This window comes from Chiloscyllium plagiosum, unplaced genomic scaffold (assembly GCF_037043375.1).
Source record: "Chiloscyllium plagiosum isolate Xiang-an unplaced genomic scaffold, Cpla_swu_hap1 HiC_scaffold_22, whole genome shotgun sequence".
Classification (NCBI taxonomy): Eukaryota; Metazoa; Chordata; class Chondrichthyes; order Orectolobiformes; family Hemiscylliidae; genus Chiloscyllium; species Chiloscyllium plagiosum.
In genome coordinates, this window is record NW_028270160.1 from 51,665,961 (window position 1) to 51,684,473 (window position 18,513).

The 18,513-nt window shown below is 42.2% G+C and overlaps 1 protein-coding gene across 2 annotated transcripts in view; it reads left to right on the forward strand.

The window, feature by feature from the left end:
- The window catches only part of prkg1b (protein kinase cGMP-dependent 1b), a 750,557-nt gene that overhangs the window by 509,611 nt on the left and 222,433 nt on the right, over nucleotides 1-18,513 (forward strand). For both annotated transcript variants that reach the window (XM_087999056.1, XM_087999057.1), the window contains exons 6-7: nucleotides 5,885-5,962; nucleotides 9,300-9,394. In XM_087999056.1, the coding sequence (XP_087855182.1) occupies nucleotides 5,885-5,962; nucleotides 9,300-9,394 (173 nt within the window). The remainder of the gene's footprint in view (nucleotides 1-5,884; nucleotides 5,963-9,299; nucleotides 9,395-18,513) is intronic.

Here is an 18,513-nt window from a genome sequence, read left to right on the forward strand (position 1 = left end):
TAAATTAAGTCGGTGAGTTAGCTAAACAGCACCTGAAGAGGACACAGTATAGAATGAAGCAGGTGGCAGATAAAAGCTCTGAGGCTGTGATGTTTTCCCCAGAAGATGACATGTTAGTACTGTCACCAGTGATGGGAGATCCCTTCAAAGCCAGATTTAATGGTCCCTATCAAGTTGAGAAAAAGTTGAGTCAGGTGAATTATCTAGTAAAAATGCCAGATAGAAAATAAAGATATCAGATATGTCATGTGAACATGTTGAAACTGCATTATACAAGAGAGAAAGAACTGGAGAAACAGATGTTAGTTAAATCCAGATGATGTGGATTTTGAGGTGCCTCCAAAATAGATTAAATAATAAAGAAGTCCTTGAAGAGTGGGATAAGTTAGTAAATTATCTATCTCAGAAGCATAGAATGCAGTTGAAAGATTTGTTACTGCAGTATAAGGACATATGTAAGAATCAGATGGGGAGGACTGATGCTATTGTACATGAAGTAGACTTGGGGAATACTGCTCCAATAAAACAACACCCCTATCGGCTTAATCCTTTCAAAGCCAGACAGGTCCAGTTGGAGGTGGAGGCCATGCTCGACGAGGACATCATCGAACCAAGCCAGAGCGAGTGGAGTTTGCCGATCGTCTTAGTTCCCAAACCAGACACGACTCAATGATTCTGCGTGGATTATCGTAAGGTCACCGCCGTTACAAAATCGGACTCATATCCAATTCTTAGATTGTAGGACTGTATCGAGGAAGTTGGACAAGCCAGTTACATCACCAAGTTGGACTTGATACGTGATTACTGGCAGGTATCTTTATCAGAGTCGGTGAAAGAAATTTCTGTGCTTATAACCCCAAATGGGCTATATCAGTTTAAAGTGATGCCCTTTGGAATGAAGAACGCACCTGCCACATTCCAAAGGCTCATGAACAGAGTTGTGGCTGGGTTCACAACCCATGCAGTCTACTTAGTAAGTTCTGGAAAGATCACATGGTACAGTTAGCAAAGCCCTTTGAACAACTACAAGAAGCAAAACTGGTGATAAACTTAAATAAAACTGAATTCATGAAAGCAGAGGTGGTGTTCTTGGGACATAACATCGGTCATGTAAGGTTGACCCTACGGAATGCAAAGATAAAACCCATTGAGGAATTTCCACAAACAACCTCGAAGAAAGAGGTGCTTCAATTCCTCAGACTCAGTGGATTCTATCAGACGTTTGTTTCAAACTTCAGCAGTGTATGGCACCGTAAACTGATTTGCTGAAGAAGAAACCGTGAAGAAGAAGTTTCAGTGGACAGAACCATACCAGGAGGAATTCGATCATTTGAAAGTCATATTAACAACCAAACCAGTCTTAGCTATACCAAACTTTTTAAACCTTTTTAAACCATCATCGATGCTAGTGACATTGGAGTTGGAGCTGTACTCCTACAGGAAGATGAGGATAGGACTGATCTGCCAGTTGGTTACTTTTCGAAGAAAATCAACATCGATCAGAGAAAATACTCCACAATCGAAAAGTAACTATTGAGTGTGGTACTGGCCTGACAACATTTTAATGTGTATGTCATGAACAATGTGTTAGAGATGGTTGTGTACACGGATCACAATCCGCTTACATTCTTAGAACGCTTTGAAGACAAGAATATGAGACCATTTCATTGGAGTCTTATGTTAGACTTTTAAATTAAAAATTGTTCATGTTGTGGAACGTAAGAATATAATTGCAGATGTGTTATCGTGGATTTAACTGATCGAGTTTAGATGAGATTTGTCTTTATTTAATGTTATATCTATACAGGGAGATGGGACGAAGTTAAGGTGAACTTATATTAAAGTTATCTCTGTGTTTAAAATGTAGAGAAAAAAAGAAGCCATTTTTCATTATGATTGTTCATTTTTTCTTACGGGGGAAGTGTTTTGAAGATCTGGTTGTACTGTATCTTTAAGAGAGTTAAAAGCTGGTAGAGCTACCTGACAGCACCAAGTGTTCTCAATAAGGTAACAATGTAACACTTGGTCGAAAGCTAAATTAGATGGTTGCTTGGAAACAACAAAACCGATTCGAATTAGGCCATCAGTTTAAATTATACTGTGAAAATGCCAAATTCCAATCAAATTTGAATTTAGTGTATTAACAATCCTAAAAGCCAATGACACAATCTGATGCTTTGGGGGTATAAGACTGTGGAAAAATTGAACAGTTGAGAGGAAAACTGCCACGCCACCAGCATGTGAAAAAGACTGCCTGAAAAATAGCACTCTTAAAAGTACCTTTATCAATCAGTAACCCGTAAAGCAGAATCCCCAAGAAGAAGAAAAGAAGACTGAAATACAGAGGAGAAACTAAAGCTACCTGGTTTTGAGAAAAGAAATGTTGTTTTGTAAATCTTAATTGGGAGTTTAATCATACCAGTGTTATAGAAGGGAAGGTAAAAGATAGGTTCAAGGAAGGAATTGTAAGTAGTTGTTAGTTAATTATTCTTTGTTATACTTTAAGAAATGGAGTTGTTAATTTTTACTTTAACTTGTTTGGGGCGGCACAGTGGCTCAGTGGTTAGCACTGCTGCCTCACAGCACCAGGGTCCCAGGTTCGATTCCATTCTTGGGTGACTGTCTGTGTGGAGTTTGCACATTCTCCCCGTGTCTGTGTGGGTTTCCTCCAGGTGCTCCGGTTCCCTCCCACAATCCAAAGATGTGCAAGTCAAGTGCATTGGCCATGCTAAATTGCCCATCGTGTTAGGTGCATTAGTCAGAAGGAAGTGGGTCTGGGTGGGTTACTCTTTGGTGGGGCGGTGTGGACTGGTTGGGCTGAAGGGCCTGTTTCCACACTGTAGGGAATCTAATTTAATATAATCTAATCTAATCTTGTTCTTGGCCTATTGACCTTTCACAGATTACTGCACGGGATAAATCTTTTCTGTGTTAAATTAAGCAGGAGAGTTTACCCTGTGCCATAACAATATTCTAACAATATTCTAACATCCAGAATGAATATGATAACCGTCAGAACACATTAAATAGTAAATGCAGTGAGATAGATCCCACAATTTCTTAGAATCAACCACTCCAATGTTAGTGACACTGCAGTTATTACATCTCATTAGGATTCCATTTCTTCATTCTGATACTCCCCCAAAAGCTGTTCTGATGTGGATTACCCCAATGACTGGTCACTCCCTTACAATTGCAACCATTCTTTTCCTGTGCTTAACCTCCCATTAAGTCTTAAGACTATACTCCATCATCTCTTCACTTGCATAATTCTAACTTTGCACAGACAGCTAACTTCACCAAGTAAGTGCGGCTGGGGATTCTCTAAGCTCCGATCATTGTCAGCTGCACCAAGCCAATACTTACTGTGGGCTTCCCACACTCCACTCTCAGCTACACTGAGCTCATAAGCTGCTTCTAATTGAACATGATTTTAGGGCTTAACATGAGCCCTACCCCCATCACTTCTCAGCTGACAGGACTTCTCTGAATCCCAAATTCAGTGAACCTGCGGCACCCTTTTTGCAATGGAGCTTGCTGACTGACAGGCAGCCTGATGTAGCATCCCTCTGTCTCCACGATCTCTGACTAACTGACTCAAACAAACCCTGACCTTGAAGCCACAGTTTACCAACCCTGTAACAGAGCTGGTTGTCTTATTCAAAACCTCTGAATAAGCCCCAGACTTGTTCCTGGTCAGGATTGAATATGTAACCCATTGTAGCACCATATCCCTTGAATGTTACAATTCCCATCTAATTTTCTCTGTTAACCAGAGAGCACACACAGCACAAATGGATGCAAAGAGATATAGAGTTCATCACATTAGCTAAACACCAATGTAATAAAAGCCTTAGAATAGAGATATGGTCTGCACCATTTTACACCAGGTGGAGAAAGTTAAACCTGTGCCTTTTTTTATCATTGAACAAAGTGTGAGAATTTTATTGTCCTTCCAGTTGTGTAAAAATGAGCAAAGAAATGTAACATTACTGGTTCAGGATTATAAAGCATGATGTGAGATTGAGGTGAAGTTACCTTTAGAGAGAAAATAGAAAGATTGTCACTCCTTGTCTGTCCATATTGCATTAAACTTGGGAGTGTCAGTAGCTGACACTGGACATGCGAAGTAAAACAAACCGTTGTTGAGGGCTCAGGGAATAGAAAGTTCCCTCAACACCCCATTTTAATAGGACTCATCCTATTTACTTAATTAGATATGGGGTGGCATGGTAGCTCAGTGTTCAGCACTGCTGCCTCACAGTGCTTGGAACCTGGGTTCAATTCCAGCCTTGGGTGACTGTGTGGAGTTTGCACATTCTGCCTGTGTCCTCCTTCTGTGGGTGTCCTCCTGCAGTCCAAACATGTGTAGGTTAGGTGGATTGGCCATGCTAAAATGTTTGTAGTGTCAAGGGATAGGCATGCTAGGTGGATTAGCCATGGGGAATGTGGAGTTACAGAGATTAGGTGTTGGGGAGGGTCTTGATGGGATGCTCTTCAGAGGGTCAGCATGGAGTCGATCAGCCAATTGGACTGCTCTCATGCTGTAAGGATCCTAAGACATATTGGGACAATTTATGAGAGTGCACACCATGCATTTTAAAATCCTAAATGAGTTCGTTAAAATTAATAATCTCGTTGTGGGATTTCAGAACCCATGCTGGAGATGGGTGAGATTCCACAGTACTCATATGTACTCTGAAAATTACTGGTATCATTACTTTAATCAGCATGAGGTTTCCATCCTTCGTGATAGCTAAACTTCTGCGGTTCTGCTCCCAGCCCTACTTTTTAGTATATTGCTTAGCAACTGTATATCTCTATGACTATGACTCTATGACTGTTGCAACTGGCTATAATGAATCTTACAGTGTATACTACCTCTCTGACACCCCCTTGTGTTAGAACTGTGTAGCAAATGCGAACGCATTTCAGAACCGAATTCAAAAGATGTGAGTTAAATATATAAATGTATCAGTACATTTTGGGGATTTGGAATACTTGTGACATATACATTTTCTTTTTGATTTCGTGGGGAGAGATACCATCCAAAGGAGTTAGTCAATCCAACTCTGCTTTAATGGTTTGTTCACATTCCTAGCTTCTGCTAACCTTGTTGATTTTGAATTGCAATTAGATATGGAGAAAGTGAGGACTGCAGATGCTGGAGATCAAAGTCGAAAAGTGTGGTGCTGGAAAAGCACAGCCGGTCAGGCAGCATCTGAGGAGCAGGAGAATCGTCATTTTGAGCATAAGCCTCATTCCTGATGAAGGGCTTATGCTTGAAACATCGATTCTCCTGCTCCTCTGATGCCGCCTGACTGGCTGTGCTTTTCCAGCACCACACTCTCTGACTCTCAGTTCCTGAAGAAGGGCTTATGCCCAAAACGTCGATTCTCCTGCTCCTTGGATGCTGCCTGACCTGCTGTGCTTTTCCAGCAACACATTTTCAGCTCTGATCTCCAGCATCTGCAGTCCTCACTTTCTCACAGTTGGATATCCAAATACCCAAGTGCAGGGTGAGCTTGCAATCTTAGTTGTGACTTATTCACTCCTCAGGAAATATGCACTTGTGTAGAGATTGGTTAAGGACAGAATTAAACTGGACCGTGATACACTCAACATAGATAGCTCAGCATTACTCGCTGTCAAATCTCTCTCGGGTAATGTGTTGGAGAGTTCTAGGAGAGGAAAAGACTAAACACAAACCACAAGAAACTACTTCTGAATATTTAAATAATTTGCATTGCTGGGTTTTGCTCTGATATTTGCGCCTGTTCATTTGCTGTTGACATTGTCCTATCTGTGAACCAGCCACTCATGTTATTTGCCACCGACGATCCCGGGAGAATCTGGAATGAATTCTGTTTTCTTTCTCTTGCAGACATATTATGAAGATGGGGAGTACATTATTAGGCAAGGAGCTCGAGGGGACACTTTCTTCATTATTAGCAAGGGGAAGGTAAGTCAAAGACCGAGTGCGTTACACAAACAGAAATTGCTACAAAAACTGAACAGGTCTAGCAGCATCTGTGGAGAGAAAGCAGAATTGACCTTTCAGGTCCAGTGACCTTTCTTTAGAAAAGTTCTGAAGAAGGTCACTGGACTCAAAATGTTCATTCTGCTTTCTTCTTGCAGATGCTGCCAGACCTCCTGCATTTTTCAGCAATTTCTGTTTCTGTTTCTGATTTCCATCATCCGCAATTCTTTGGTTTCCACTGTTTAGTGACCAATTATGTTAACCAGTATCAAATCTTTAAGGCTGCTTGAATTGATTTCTGTGTATAATATTCCTACTGTACGACTCAAATTCAGGAGAAAAGTGAACAATACAATGGATAACAAGAGCAGCAGCCCGAGGACGCAAGCTGAAACTTTATTTAAAACTTCAATATATTTATAATTCACAACAGCATTTGTCTAGCTGTTGCACATATGACACGGCTCCATGTGATACAGAACTATGTTAGACATTAGGGATTATTCATCTCCCAGAGTTTAGTTGATATGTGGAACAGACTACTATTTTCTGCAGATTTTCTGAATTTCTTCATGAGAAAGCTGAACCCTTTTCTAATTGTGGCAGAGACAACCTTTTGTGCAGCTGAAAGATCTGCATTTTGATGCATTTGTTTACCTATATATAAAATACGTGTGTGTGCGCGTGCGGAATGACAGGAATCTCAGGGCTGTTAAATGTTGATAGTTGGGTGCTGTTTCATAATTTCGCTGCTTTAGTCCTTAGTCATCCTTTTTTAGAATGGAATTAGGTTTAAATACTTCATTCTCTATACCTGACAATTTACCAGCTAGAGTTCTGGTTTCGTAAGACAGATTCTATTATTGACTAGAACATTTCAGTTTTGTGACAGAATGGAATATAAATGTTGTAGTTGTTTCTGACAGTTATATTGCTTGAAACATTTAGAGAACACTATATTTAACATCTTTGCAGGATGTTTAGCACTTCTTCTGATGTATGGATGTTACTACGTTTCCAAATATACCTCTGCAATTGTCAAGTGCTTTGAGAGGTTAGTCATGGCTGACACCAACCCCAGCTTATCAGGTTGCCCTAATCCTTTGCAATTCACCTCCTAGCACAATATATCCACAGCGGGCACCATCTTCTCTAACCCTAAACACATCCCTGGATTGCAAGGATACCAACGTCAGCCTCCTATTTATTGACTTATGTTCTGCCTTCTACGCCTTAATTCCAAACAAGCTCATCTGTAAACACCAAGATTTAGGTCGCGGCTCCCTGCTCTGTATCCTCGGGTTCCTGACCCATTAAGCTAAATCAGTAAAAATAGGAACAACACCTCCTCCGCCATAAACCTCAACACCGGTGCCCCAAAAGGCTACGTACTTAGCCCCGTACTGCCCTCCTCATAAACTCATGACTGTGTGGCCAAATTCTACCCCAACTCCATTTCCAAGTTTGTGGACGACACCAATGTTGGAAGTCACATCCAAAACAATGGTGAGACAGAATAAGGAAAGAGATAGAGTGCTTCATGGCATGGTGTAAAGGCAATAATATCTCCGTCAACATCAGCAAAATGAAGGAGCTGGTCATTGACTCCAGGAAGCACAGTGGGGAGCATGCTTCAGTCTACATCAATGGAGCTGAGGTGGAGACGGTCGACAGAGCGCCAGGTTCCTGGAAATGATGATCACCAACAATCTGTCCTGGTTCACCCACATTGATGCTACAGTCAAGAAAGTACAATGGTATCTCTACTTTCTTAGGAGGCTAAGAAAATTTGGTATGTCCACAAGACCCCCAACAATTTTTATAGATGCACCACAGAAAGCATCCTATCTTGATGCATTACAGTGTGGTATGGTAACTGCTATTTCCAAGACCGTGGGAAACTACAGAGAATAGTGTACGCAGCCCAGTCCGTCATGCAGACCAGCCTTCCATCTATTCACTCCATCTATACTTCCCACTGCCTCCTGAAATTGGCCAACATAATCGAAGTCCCCTCCTACCCTGGTTATACTCCATTCCACGCTCTTCCATCAGGTAGAAGATACAAAAGTTTGAATACACGTACAAACAGATTCAAGAACAGCTTCTTCCCTGCTGTTATCAGACCTTTGAATGCACCTCTCAAATGTTAATCCTGATCTCTGTCTCTCTCTGCACCTACTCTGTGGCTGTAACACTGTATTCTGCACTCTGTTCTGCTACCCTGATGCACTTTGTATGGTACGATCTGCTTGTATAGCGCGCAAAACAACACTTCTCACTGTGTCTCGGCACGTGTGACAACAATAAAATCAATCAATCAATAGGATGTTTGTGAAAATAATTACTCAATCGTTGTGGAAGATAGGAATGTAGTTATTTTTTCCAAGCAAACTTTATTTAATTATCTCTGCAAAAGCCAAATTATTTTAACCACAGAGATCTATTAATGTCAAAAGCAAATTAGTCTGGATGTGGAAATCTGAAATAAAAACAGCAAGTGCTGGAGGAAATTGGTATGTGTGGCAGCATCTGTGAAGACAGAACCTAAACATTTTGAGTCTAATGTGACTTGTCTTCAGACCATAGTTCCACAATTTTGGTTTTGAAGAAATGTCATATTGGACTCAAAATATTTCTTTCTCCAGTGCTGCTACCATTAGATAGGGAATGCAGTATCTGAATTACCTTTTGGACTCAATTTTCTCCATGACAGGCTAACAGTCAGGCTGAGAGCCAGAACACTCCATTGTAGTTTCATTGCAACTCAATGAATCCAGAGTCTTATGTGCTGTTAGTGTGAACTGTCTTTTGAAAAGTCACCTACTCTCTACTTGGGGAGGGAACAGAAAGCTGATTAGGTTTTGGAAGGGGGAGCTTGGTATTGTGAATATGTAAAGAAAGCTATCTGCTTATACTATCCCATTAATTCCTCTTTTAAATTGAGTTTTTGCTGTCTGAATGGATTCGAGTGTAAATATCTTGATCTGTATAGCACAAGGAGAAACTTGGGAAAATGGCCAGGAGAAGGGAATATCAGTTCGCTTCTGTACTCTGCACTCTTCCAAATGTTCAGTGTGGACATAGGATGATGTAAGCAGTTGTGAAGCCCCTTGAGTGGAACAGCTAGATACGTTTGACTGTAAGAATAAAGTACAGGTTAAGGTTTAAAGGAACTTGTCAATGCAGATAGGATCATCTGCCTGACCCTCCTAGTGCGTTTGGAACAAGCCGAATGATGATTTAGATGACGGAGAAATTGTATCTTCTCCTATAAGTGAAAAATCAATGTCGTTGGTTCTTTGTTTAATTTTGGCAGGTGAACGTGACACGGGAAGAGTCATCAAATGAAGAAGCTGTATTTCTTCGGACATTAGGAAAGGGCGATTGGTTTGGAGAAAAAGCTCTTCAGGGGTAAGTCCATTGGGAAACAGCCTATTTTGCTTTAGAAGGTTAATATGAATTAATTTCTATTGAAAGGAATGTTCATTTTTGTTGTAAAATGAGAGGAAGTTTGCAGATATATGACTCAAAATCTCTTGTTTGATCTTCATGTAAGAGATTGCATGCAACTATTTGATAGGAGTCACTATAGGCAAAACTAATGTGTCTGTGGCCAGCCAGTGTCTACCTGTAGATACTCAGAACATTATTGGAGCATGTTATAATTCTCTCCAAACTGAGATGAATGGATTCATGTAATAAAAATGGTTCTCATGTATAATTGCCACCTACTGAGTCCTTGATGATGTTGTCCTGCAAACTGCATTAGTGCAAAAGTAACAGTACAAATGCCCGAGTGAAGTCTTTCTGTGCTCCCAATAATTGTGACATTTCTTGATAAAATAGCTTCTGCTGTTCTTCTTCATTGAATCCCTAGAGTGCAGAAGCAGGCCATTCTGCACTGATCCTCTGCAGAGCATCCCATCCAGACCCAACCCCCTACTTATGCCCATAATGCTGCATCTCCCAGAGCTAACTCACCTAACCTGCACGTTCTGGATACAATAGGCAATTTAGCATGGCCAATTCACCTAACCTGCATATCTTTGGACTGTGGGATGAAACCAGAGCACCCAGAGGAAACCCACACAGACACTGGGAGGATGTGCAAACTTCACACAGACAGTTGTCCAAGGCTGGAATCAAACCCAGGTCCCTGGCACTGTGAGGCAGCAGAGCTAAACACTGGGCCACCGTGCCACCCTCAATTCCATTTCTATTTGAAAACAATGAATGGTCACTGCATCTACCATACTTAGCGGTCACCATGTGAGGGTCATGTTACATGACCTCATGTATGATGACCCTTCCATCGTTGTACACAATCTGTGCAGTATCCATTATTGCACCACCTATCATTGACACCAGCATTCCTGCCTCTTGCGAATTTCTGCTGCATATTCTGTCACTGAGCTGCCAGAAGGTGATCTAGAGCACTCAGCCAGGATTAGGGCAGGGATGTGGTCTGGCACTGTACACATATACCACTCACAGCTGACCGATATACAGAAAGTCACTTGAATATCCTTGCAGCGAGTTGTAAGCTTATGGAAAGCAGATCAGTAAAGTTGCCGAAAAGCAGAATGCAGTAATGAAAGACACAGGCACTATAAGCTGTCCCCATGTACAGAGTGTTTGGATCCATGGTGCTGAATCTGTTAACCCAGCACTCAGTTTCATTTATAGCTGATAAATAAAATAGACAGTCAATGACCTGGCTTACTGTTGTGTGATCTGATTGCCTAATACTTGTCTTTTAACTTGTTAAGCAACGAAAAACATTTGCACTTTGTGAATCTGCACAACAGCCTATGTTTAGGATAAGGATTTATTGACCATTGGTTAACTGTTGTTGAACTAAGTCAGGGGATTTTGCAAACACAATAATACAAACATTAATGTGCTTGTCTTAAACTCCTCTCTGTGCTATTTCAGTGGATGGATTAGCCCAGTTATTATCCGTTCTTAAAACAGCACTGGGAGGCATTTGTCCATTGCTATCCTGTGGCCTGATTCCAGGGTCTGGCAGTGATTGATTAGTCTCTTAACCAAGAAATGTTGAGTCAGCAGCACTGGCTGCCTGCTTCCCATTTGTATCCCTCAGCAGCAAGGATCTACTTCAAGGTCAACTCATGACATTTCCACTCGGACTGTGGGCCACATGCCATGTGTGCAGTTGGATCGATGCCTCCATGCTCATGACACAATGCTGTCTTGATCTAAATTAGATTTTTTTCAGAAACCTTCAGAGTTGTTTGCATATGGACCCCAAATCTTACCAGCAGCACCCTTTCATGTGTTTGAAGTTACCCACCAAGACTGATGCTATCTACTATACTTAAACATTACCAATCAGCAAAGGTAATGTCAATCTTTCAATCCACATTAATGTTTGAAGAACTCTTGTCTTGCAGCTTGAGTTATTTTGCAAGAAGTATCCATTTTTGATTTTTTTTTTGTCACCATTTTGTTATTAATTTTCTTCTCACTTTTGTGTCAGTTCATTTCTCCTCAGTGCCTTTTCTTGGCAGATACATGACTCAAAATCTCTTGTTTGATCTTCGTGTAAGAGGTTAAATGTAACTATTTGATAGGAGTCACTGTAGGCAAACCTAATGTGTCTGTGGCTAGCCAGTGTCTACCTGTAGGTACTCAGAACGTTGTTGGAGCATGTTATACTTCTCCAAACTGAGATGAATGGATTCATATAATAAAAGTTGGTTCTCAAGTATAATTGCCACCTACTGAGGACAATCACCCTTTCTGACCAGTCCAGTATTGCTGCTTGCTGATGTCCGACAGGGAGAGTTGTGTGAAGTGGTTTGTAGTGACACTTCAAATAGTGTTGGGAGAGAGAGAGTTGAAGTGCAATGTTTCCAAAAACAAAATGAGCACCCCCGCCTAACTTTCTGGGACAGCAATGACAATCAAGGAACAGAATGGCAATTAAAACAAAAATATTTATACATTCTTCCCAAGTTTTATTAGAATAAATGATTTTTGGATCTTGCTGATTGTGAGATTTAATACTATCACAGGACTCATTTTATTCATATTCTGATGATACATGGAATATAATCAATGCGGTAAATAACTTCTGTCAGAGGAACTTGCTGTGCATTTGACTGCAGCAGGGTATCTCTGCTGTGGGTGGCACGGTGAAGCACTGCTGCTTCACAGCGCCAAGGACCCGGGTTCAATTCCTGCCTCAGGCGACTGACTGTGTGGAGTTTGCACATTCTCCCCGGGTCTGCGTGGGTTTCCTCCGGGTGCTTCGGTTTCTTCCCACAGTCCAAAGATGTGCAGGTCAGGTGAATTGGCTATCCTAAATTGCCCGTAGTGTTAGGTGCATTAGTCAGGGGGGAATGGGTCTGGTTGGGTTACTCTTCGGAGGGTCGGTGTGGACTGGTTGGGCCGAAGGGCCTGTTTCCACACTGTAGGAAATCTAATTTAATTTAATGCAGCAATGTCTGTATTATCCCATATAACAGGAAAAAATCTGGGATGTGGGTGATAGCAAGAAAACAGGCACTGGGGATTTGGCTTAGTGAACCACAGTCTTGTCGGAAAGATTGTTAGAAACGCTTTAATGTTCACTCCTTTAGTTATGCTTCACTAGTGTCCTTTAGGGAAGGAAATCTGCTGGCTTCATCTGGTCTGGCCTGGAGATGACCCCAAATCTAGAGCAATGTGGTTAGTTTGGAATTACCCTCTGGACAATAAGGAATGGGAAATAAATGCTATCCTAACCTGCGATAACCACCTTCCATGGACGAAAAGATAAATATCAGATCTCTCATCAATCGTACTGGTAGCTAGATGTAGACTGTAACCCAGCATGGTTCATACTCACCTTCAATTCCTGGATTGTATGTCACTAGTCCATTACAGATCCCATCTTATTTTTATCCCAGTAAAATCAAAGGTGCAAAAGTCAGACAAGTTTTGGACAGGTGATGGGTTCCACCAGATTAGCATCGAGACTTTGAAGGTGAAAGTAACCTAAGAGCTCTGATTTTACAAAACTGTAGCTTTCACTGTACTGCCAGGTTGAGGACTAGGGGTAGATTCTTATAGGGGTCTGGACAATGTGTGCTATGGTGAGAAATCCTGATGGGACTGGATAGGGTTGATGTGGGAAGAATGTTCCTGATGTTTGGGAAGTCCAGAATTAGAGGTCACAGTCTAAGAATAAGTGGCAAGCCATTCCGGACAGAGATGAGGAAGAATTTCTTCACTTAAAGAGTTGTGAACCTGTGGAAGTCTCTCCCGCAGGAAGCTGTTGGGACCAAGTCATTAGAGAAATTCAGGATGGAGCTAGATGTGATCCTTGCAGCTAAAGGGATCAAGGGATTTAGGAAGTGGGTGGGATGATCAGCCATGATCATCTTAAATGATGGTGCAGGCTCGAAGGACCGAATGGCCCACTCCTGCACCTATTTTCTATATTTCTAAATGTGGCAGAACCACAAGTCTAGTGAAGCCAATGGCAACGTCAGGAAAAAGTGGCTGCATCTACTAACTGAGTTTCAGGCATCAAGATGAGATTCTGGTGATTGCTTGTTAACAAACTGCAAATCTTGCCTCATTAACTTCTTATTCTACCATCCACCACAAGCAAACCAGACATCGAGAATTCTCTGTTTGGCAGTCAGAGCGGAGATAGCCACTCCAACACACTGCTTGCTTTAGGAGACCTTGCATGTTGGACACCAGGCAGCAACATCTCAGCATACGCTCCACAGGCACTGGCTGCACACAGTCCAGGTTCATGGACATTGGCATCCATGTACCAGCCTCGAAAAATCCTCCGGGCACATCTCTGATCTAATTACAGTTTCTATACTTTAATGCGGCACCAGCAACCATAATTTTAATGCAGCAGTTCGGACACCCCCCCCCCGGGCTCAGAGACATGCATCCAGCTTGCGGATTGGACCAGGCTGCAACTTGAGCTGTTCAATTAGCACTCACACACTTTGAGCCTACCTGGATGCTTATAGTGCCCCCTGCCTTGTCTTGCTTTTTTTCCCCATCAGCCAAAGAGACCAGGCTCACAATACTGCTGTATTGCCATGATATTTAGCACAGAGACAAAGTCAGAAAGGTTATCATAGTTGTCAGCGCTGAAAATGTGTTGCTGGAACAGCGCAGCACGTCAGGCAGCATCCAGGGAACAGAAGAATCGACGTTTCAGGCATAAGCTCTTCTTCAGAAGGGCATATGCCCGAAACGTCGATTCTCCTGTTCCCTGGATGCTGCCTGACCTGCTGCGCTGTTCCAGCAACACATTTTCAGCTCTGATCTGCAGACCTTACTTTCTCCTCCTATCATGGTTGTCAGCCAACCACAGTCAAGTGAGATAGCCTTCCATTAGCAGGTCACAGCACAGTAAGTCAAGGGCAGCCTATAATACCAGTCCCGGGGCTTGGTCACTGTTAAGCAGCTACTCAGGCTGGTCAGAGTCAGGATCTTCTCCTCAAAAGGGATGAGGGGGCCACGTATTGGGCAGCCCACCATCCCTCTTGACCAATTCTGCCCTCTTGTGGGCTGCTTTTGTCTGGAGTAAGGCAGAGGTGGGTAATATTGGAGATAAAATTGGATGGCACTGTTGTTGGTAAAGCTGGGTAGGCAACCCTAGCGAGTGAGTAGATGGTACAGAGGGCATGCCATGTTAATGGCATTGAGGTTGAAGAGGGTGATGGAAAGTGTTGCAGGCAATAGTGAAAGTGGGAGAGCAAAAGCATTCAGTACAGTAGCAGAGATGGACTCAGTGTGAGGTATTGGAGGGATGATGCTTCAAAACACTGTGGATCAATTGATATTTTTAGGATTGAAATAAATGGTTTTCAGAATATGTGGATAAGCTACGTGGTAACTGGAGGTTGGGACACACACAACACACAACACCTCTGCTTAACCCCCCGCAAGATCTTCCAAGTCATTGGCAGATCCTCACAACTTTGCAGCATTTGCTTTTAAGAGAAACAGAGGATAGAAATAGATGCACAAAAAGGCAGAGTGGAGCTGTAAATAAATACACAGCAAATTGCCCAAAGGGAAAAAACATTTGAGAGCATCTCCACAGGTTCTTTGCATCCTGCGCAGTGCTGACACCTAGAGGATAATAAATTGCTATTTTGAACAGACCAATGGGTTTTAATAATGCCTCGGGGATTACAATCTGTCTCTCTCGAAAGCATAGACATAATCGCTGCAGTAAGCAGTAATTCAGTTTCTGCAGAGGGTGTATTGTACAGTCAGTTTGTTAATGGGACTTTAATCATACTGAAACTTCAACACTAAACATCTGAATCATCCTGGCCTTTTGATTAAGTAAAGAAATGAAATTACCCAAAGTGCATGTGTCTGAAGCTTTTAAAAACAAAAACCTTTTGGTTAATTTAAATTTCAATACCTGTAAACATATATCTGATTTCATTTTGAAGATGTACAGAATGCACCATTAAATGTTATGAAACTACATATCTTTAGAAGTTATGAAAGATATATAAAATGGATGGCTGGAGATAAATCAAATGATGCTGGTGATAAGCAAGCATGAATCTTGGGCAGTTTTCAATATCATCTCAAAGTCATGATTGATTACTTTTCACTATTGTTTACCTTTGACAATGTATATCAGCTGATTTATTACTAAAGCTTGTTTTAGTTGTTCACTGAAGTTGTTTTCCATTTAATGACAGTGTACTACCTCGTCTATTGTCAAGTATAATTCAGAACTCATTTTGCTTCAAATTATGATGGGTAGGAGTGAGACCAGGACTGTGTTTAGCATGTACTAAAAGGAGAGGTCAGGTTAGATAGAGGCAGACTGCTTCCAACAATGGAGTTAAGAACACAGGATCAGAGAGATGGAGCTGAACACCCGTGTGATTAGGAGCAGGAGGATGCCACTTAGCCCCTTGAGTTTGCTGTACAATTCAGTAAGATTGTGGCTGATCTGATTCCTCCACATTTCCAGAAACTCTCCAATAACTCACCTCCTTGCTTATCGAAAATCTACCTTCCTGTGTCTTAAAGCTATTCAAGGAGTCTGCTTCCACTGGCAAGACTCGAGAGCTTCTGTGAGAAAATGTATCGTCTCGTCGCTTTCTCTGTTTTAAATAGGTGACCCTGAATTTTCACAATGTGACCCGTGGGTTTATATTTTCACTCAAGGGAAATCCTTTCCATATGCACCTGTCAAGACCATCCGAGATGATTTATGTTTAAACAAGTCACCTCATGCCCATCTAAACTCCAGTGGGTACAGGTATAGCTAGTACAACATGTCCTACTAATATAACCCGTCCATTCCAGGTATCATTTGAGTAAACTTTCTCTGGACTGCTTCCAGTACAATTACATTCTTCCTTAAATAAAGAGACCAATACTGTACATAATGCTCTACATGTGGTCTCAATAATGCCTTGTGTAACTGAGACATAACCACCTATGTTTACTTTCATTTCCTCTCGCAATAATTGATAACATCGTAAACGTTACCATTTGTGGTTCTTTGTTGTACTTAAATGATTGAGGAGAAAGTGAGGACTGCAGATGCTGGAGATCAGAGCTGCAAATGTGTTGCTGGAAAAGCGCAGCAGGTCAGGCAGCATCCAAGAAACAGGAGAATCGACGTTTCGGGCATAAGCCCTTCTTCAGGAATGCTTCAGGATTCCTGAAGAAGGGGGTTATGCCCGAAACGTTGATTCTCCTGTTCCTTGGATGCTGCCTGACCTGCTGCGCTTTTCCAGCAATACATTTTCAGCTCTGTATTTAAATGATGACATTCTGTTGGTTTTCCTGCATACTAAGACTTGATGCTTAATGCACTAGCTCTACAATCTCTCATACTTTAGATCTTTTTTTATTCTTTCTGCCAAAATGGACACTTTCACATTTTCCCATACTATGCTCTATTTGCTAATCTTTAACCCCTCACTTAACCTATCGTATCCAATTGTAGACTCCTTATTTCCTCTTCATAACTTGCCTTGCTGTTACCAAATTGTTTATGTAAATAGTAACAAGTCGGGCTCCAGCACACATTCCCTATGAAGTGCACTTGTTACATGTTGCTAACTAGGAAATGACCCATTTATGCCAGTTTTCTGTTTCCTGAGAGCTCAGTTGCCTTCTGTCCATACCAACAAATTCCTCCCGATGCCATAAGCTTTTGTTTTCCAGAACAACATTGCATGTAAGAGCTTTAGAACAGACAGCAGGAAAGTCTATGCGGAGAGAGTTGTGGGGCTTCAATTTTTGGATCTGATCATGTTCTTCCAATTTTAACCTGGGGTAGAATTAATCTGCTGCCCTCCCGCCCACTCCCGACTTGTCTGTAGTTTCTTGGGTGAGTGAACAAGGCCTGGACTGTCTGCCTTGCCAAATTGATGCTTTCAGTGGCCAATTATTGACAAGGTGAGAGCTGCTCGGTCACACTTTATCAGCCACTGAGAGCGTCTCAGTGATCAGCAGGCACTAGATACTTTGCCCTGCTCTGTCCTTGAGTGGGGAGCTGTTGGGGGCTTAGGGATGGGGTGGTTAATGGACTTAGCCCAGCTCTTCCTGACCTGTCTCCGATGTACCAATGTGATCCCCAACTCCTCCTCCTCACAATCTTGGGGTTTTCTCTTGTGCACTCCCCTTAGATTACCGAGTCATAGAGTCCTAGAGATTTACAACACGGAACGCACCATTCGATCCAACTTGCCCATGCCAGATATTCTAAACTAATCTAGTCTCATTTGCCAAATCCCTCTAAACCCTTCCTGTTCATGTACCATTCCAGATGCCTTTTAGATGTTGTACTTGTACCAGGCTTCACCACTTCCTCTGGCAGCTCGCTCCATACACGCACCACCCTCTGTGTGAAAACGTTGTTCCTTAGGTCCCTCTTTTATCTTTTCCCCCTCTCCTTAAATCTATGCCCTCTAGTTTTAGACTCCCCTAGCCCTATGAAAAAGACCTTGGCTATTCACCCTTTTCATGCACCTCATGATTTTATGAACCTTTTATAAGGTCACCCCTCAATCTCCGACGTTTCAGGGAAAACAGTCCCAGCCTATTTGGCCTCTCCCTATAGCTCAAACCCTCCAAGCCTGGCAACATCTTTGTTAACTTTTTTTCTGAACTCTTTCAAGCTTGACAGCATCTTTCCTGTAGCAGGGAGACCAGAACTGAACACTGTATTCCAAAAAGGGCCTAACAAAGGGTGGCATAGTGGCTCAGTGGTTAGCACTGCTGTCTCACAGCGTCAGGGACCTGGGTTCGGTTCCAGCCTCGGGTGACTGTCTGTGTGGAATTTGTACATTCCCCCTGTGTCTGTGTGGGTTTCCTCTGGGTGCTCTGGTTTCCTCCCACAATCCAAAGATGTGCAGGTTAGGTGAGTTGGCCATGCTAAATTGCCCATAGTGCTCAGCATTGTGGTAGTTATTGGTAAATGTTGAGTAATAGTGTAGGAGAATGGGTTTGGGTGGGATACGTTTCAGAGGGTCGGTGTGGGCTTGTTGGGCCAAAGGGCC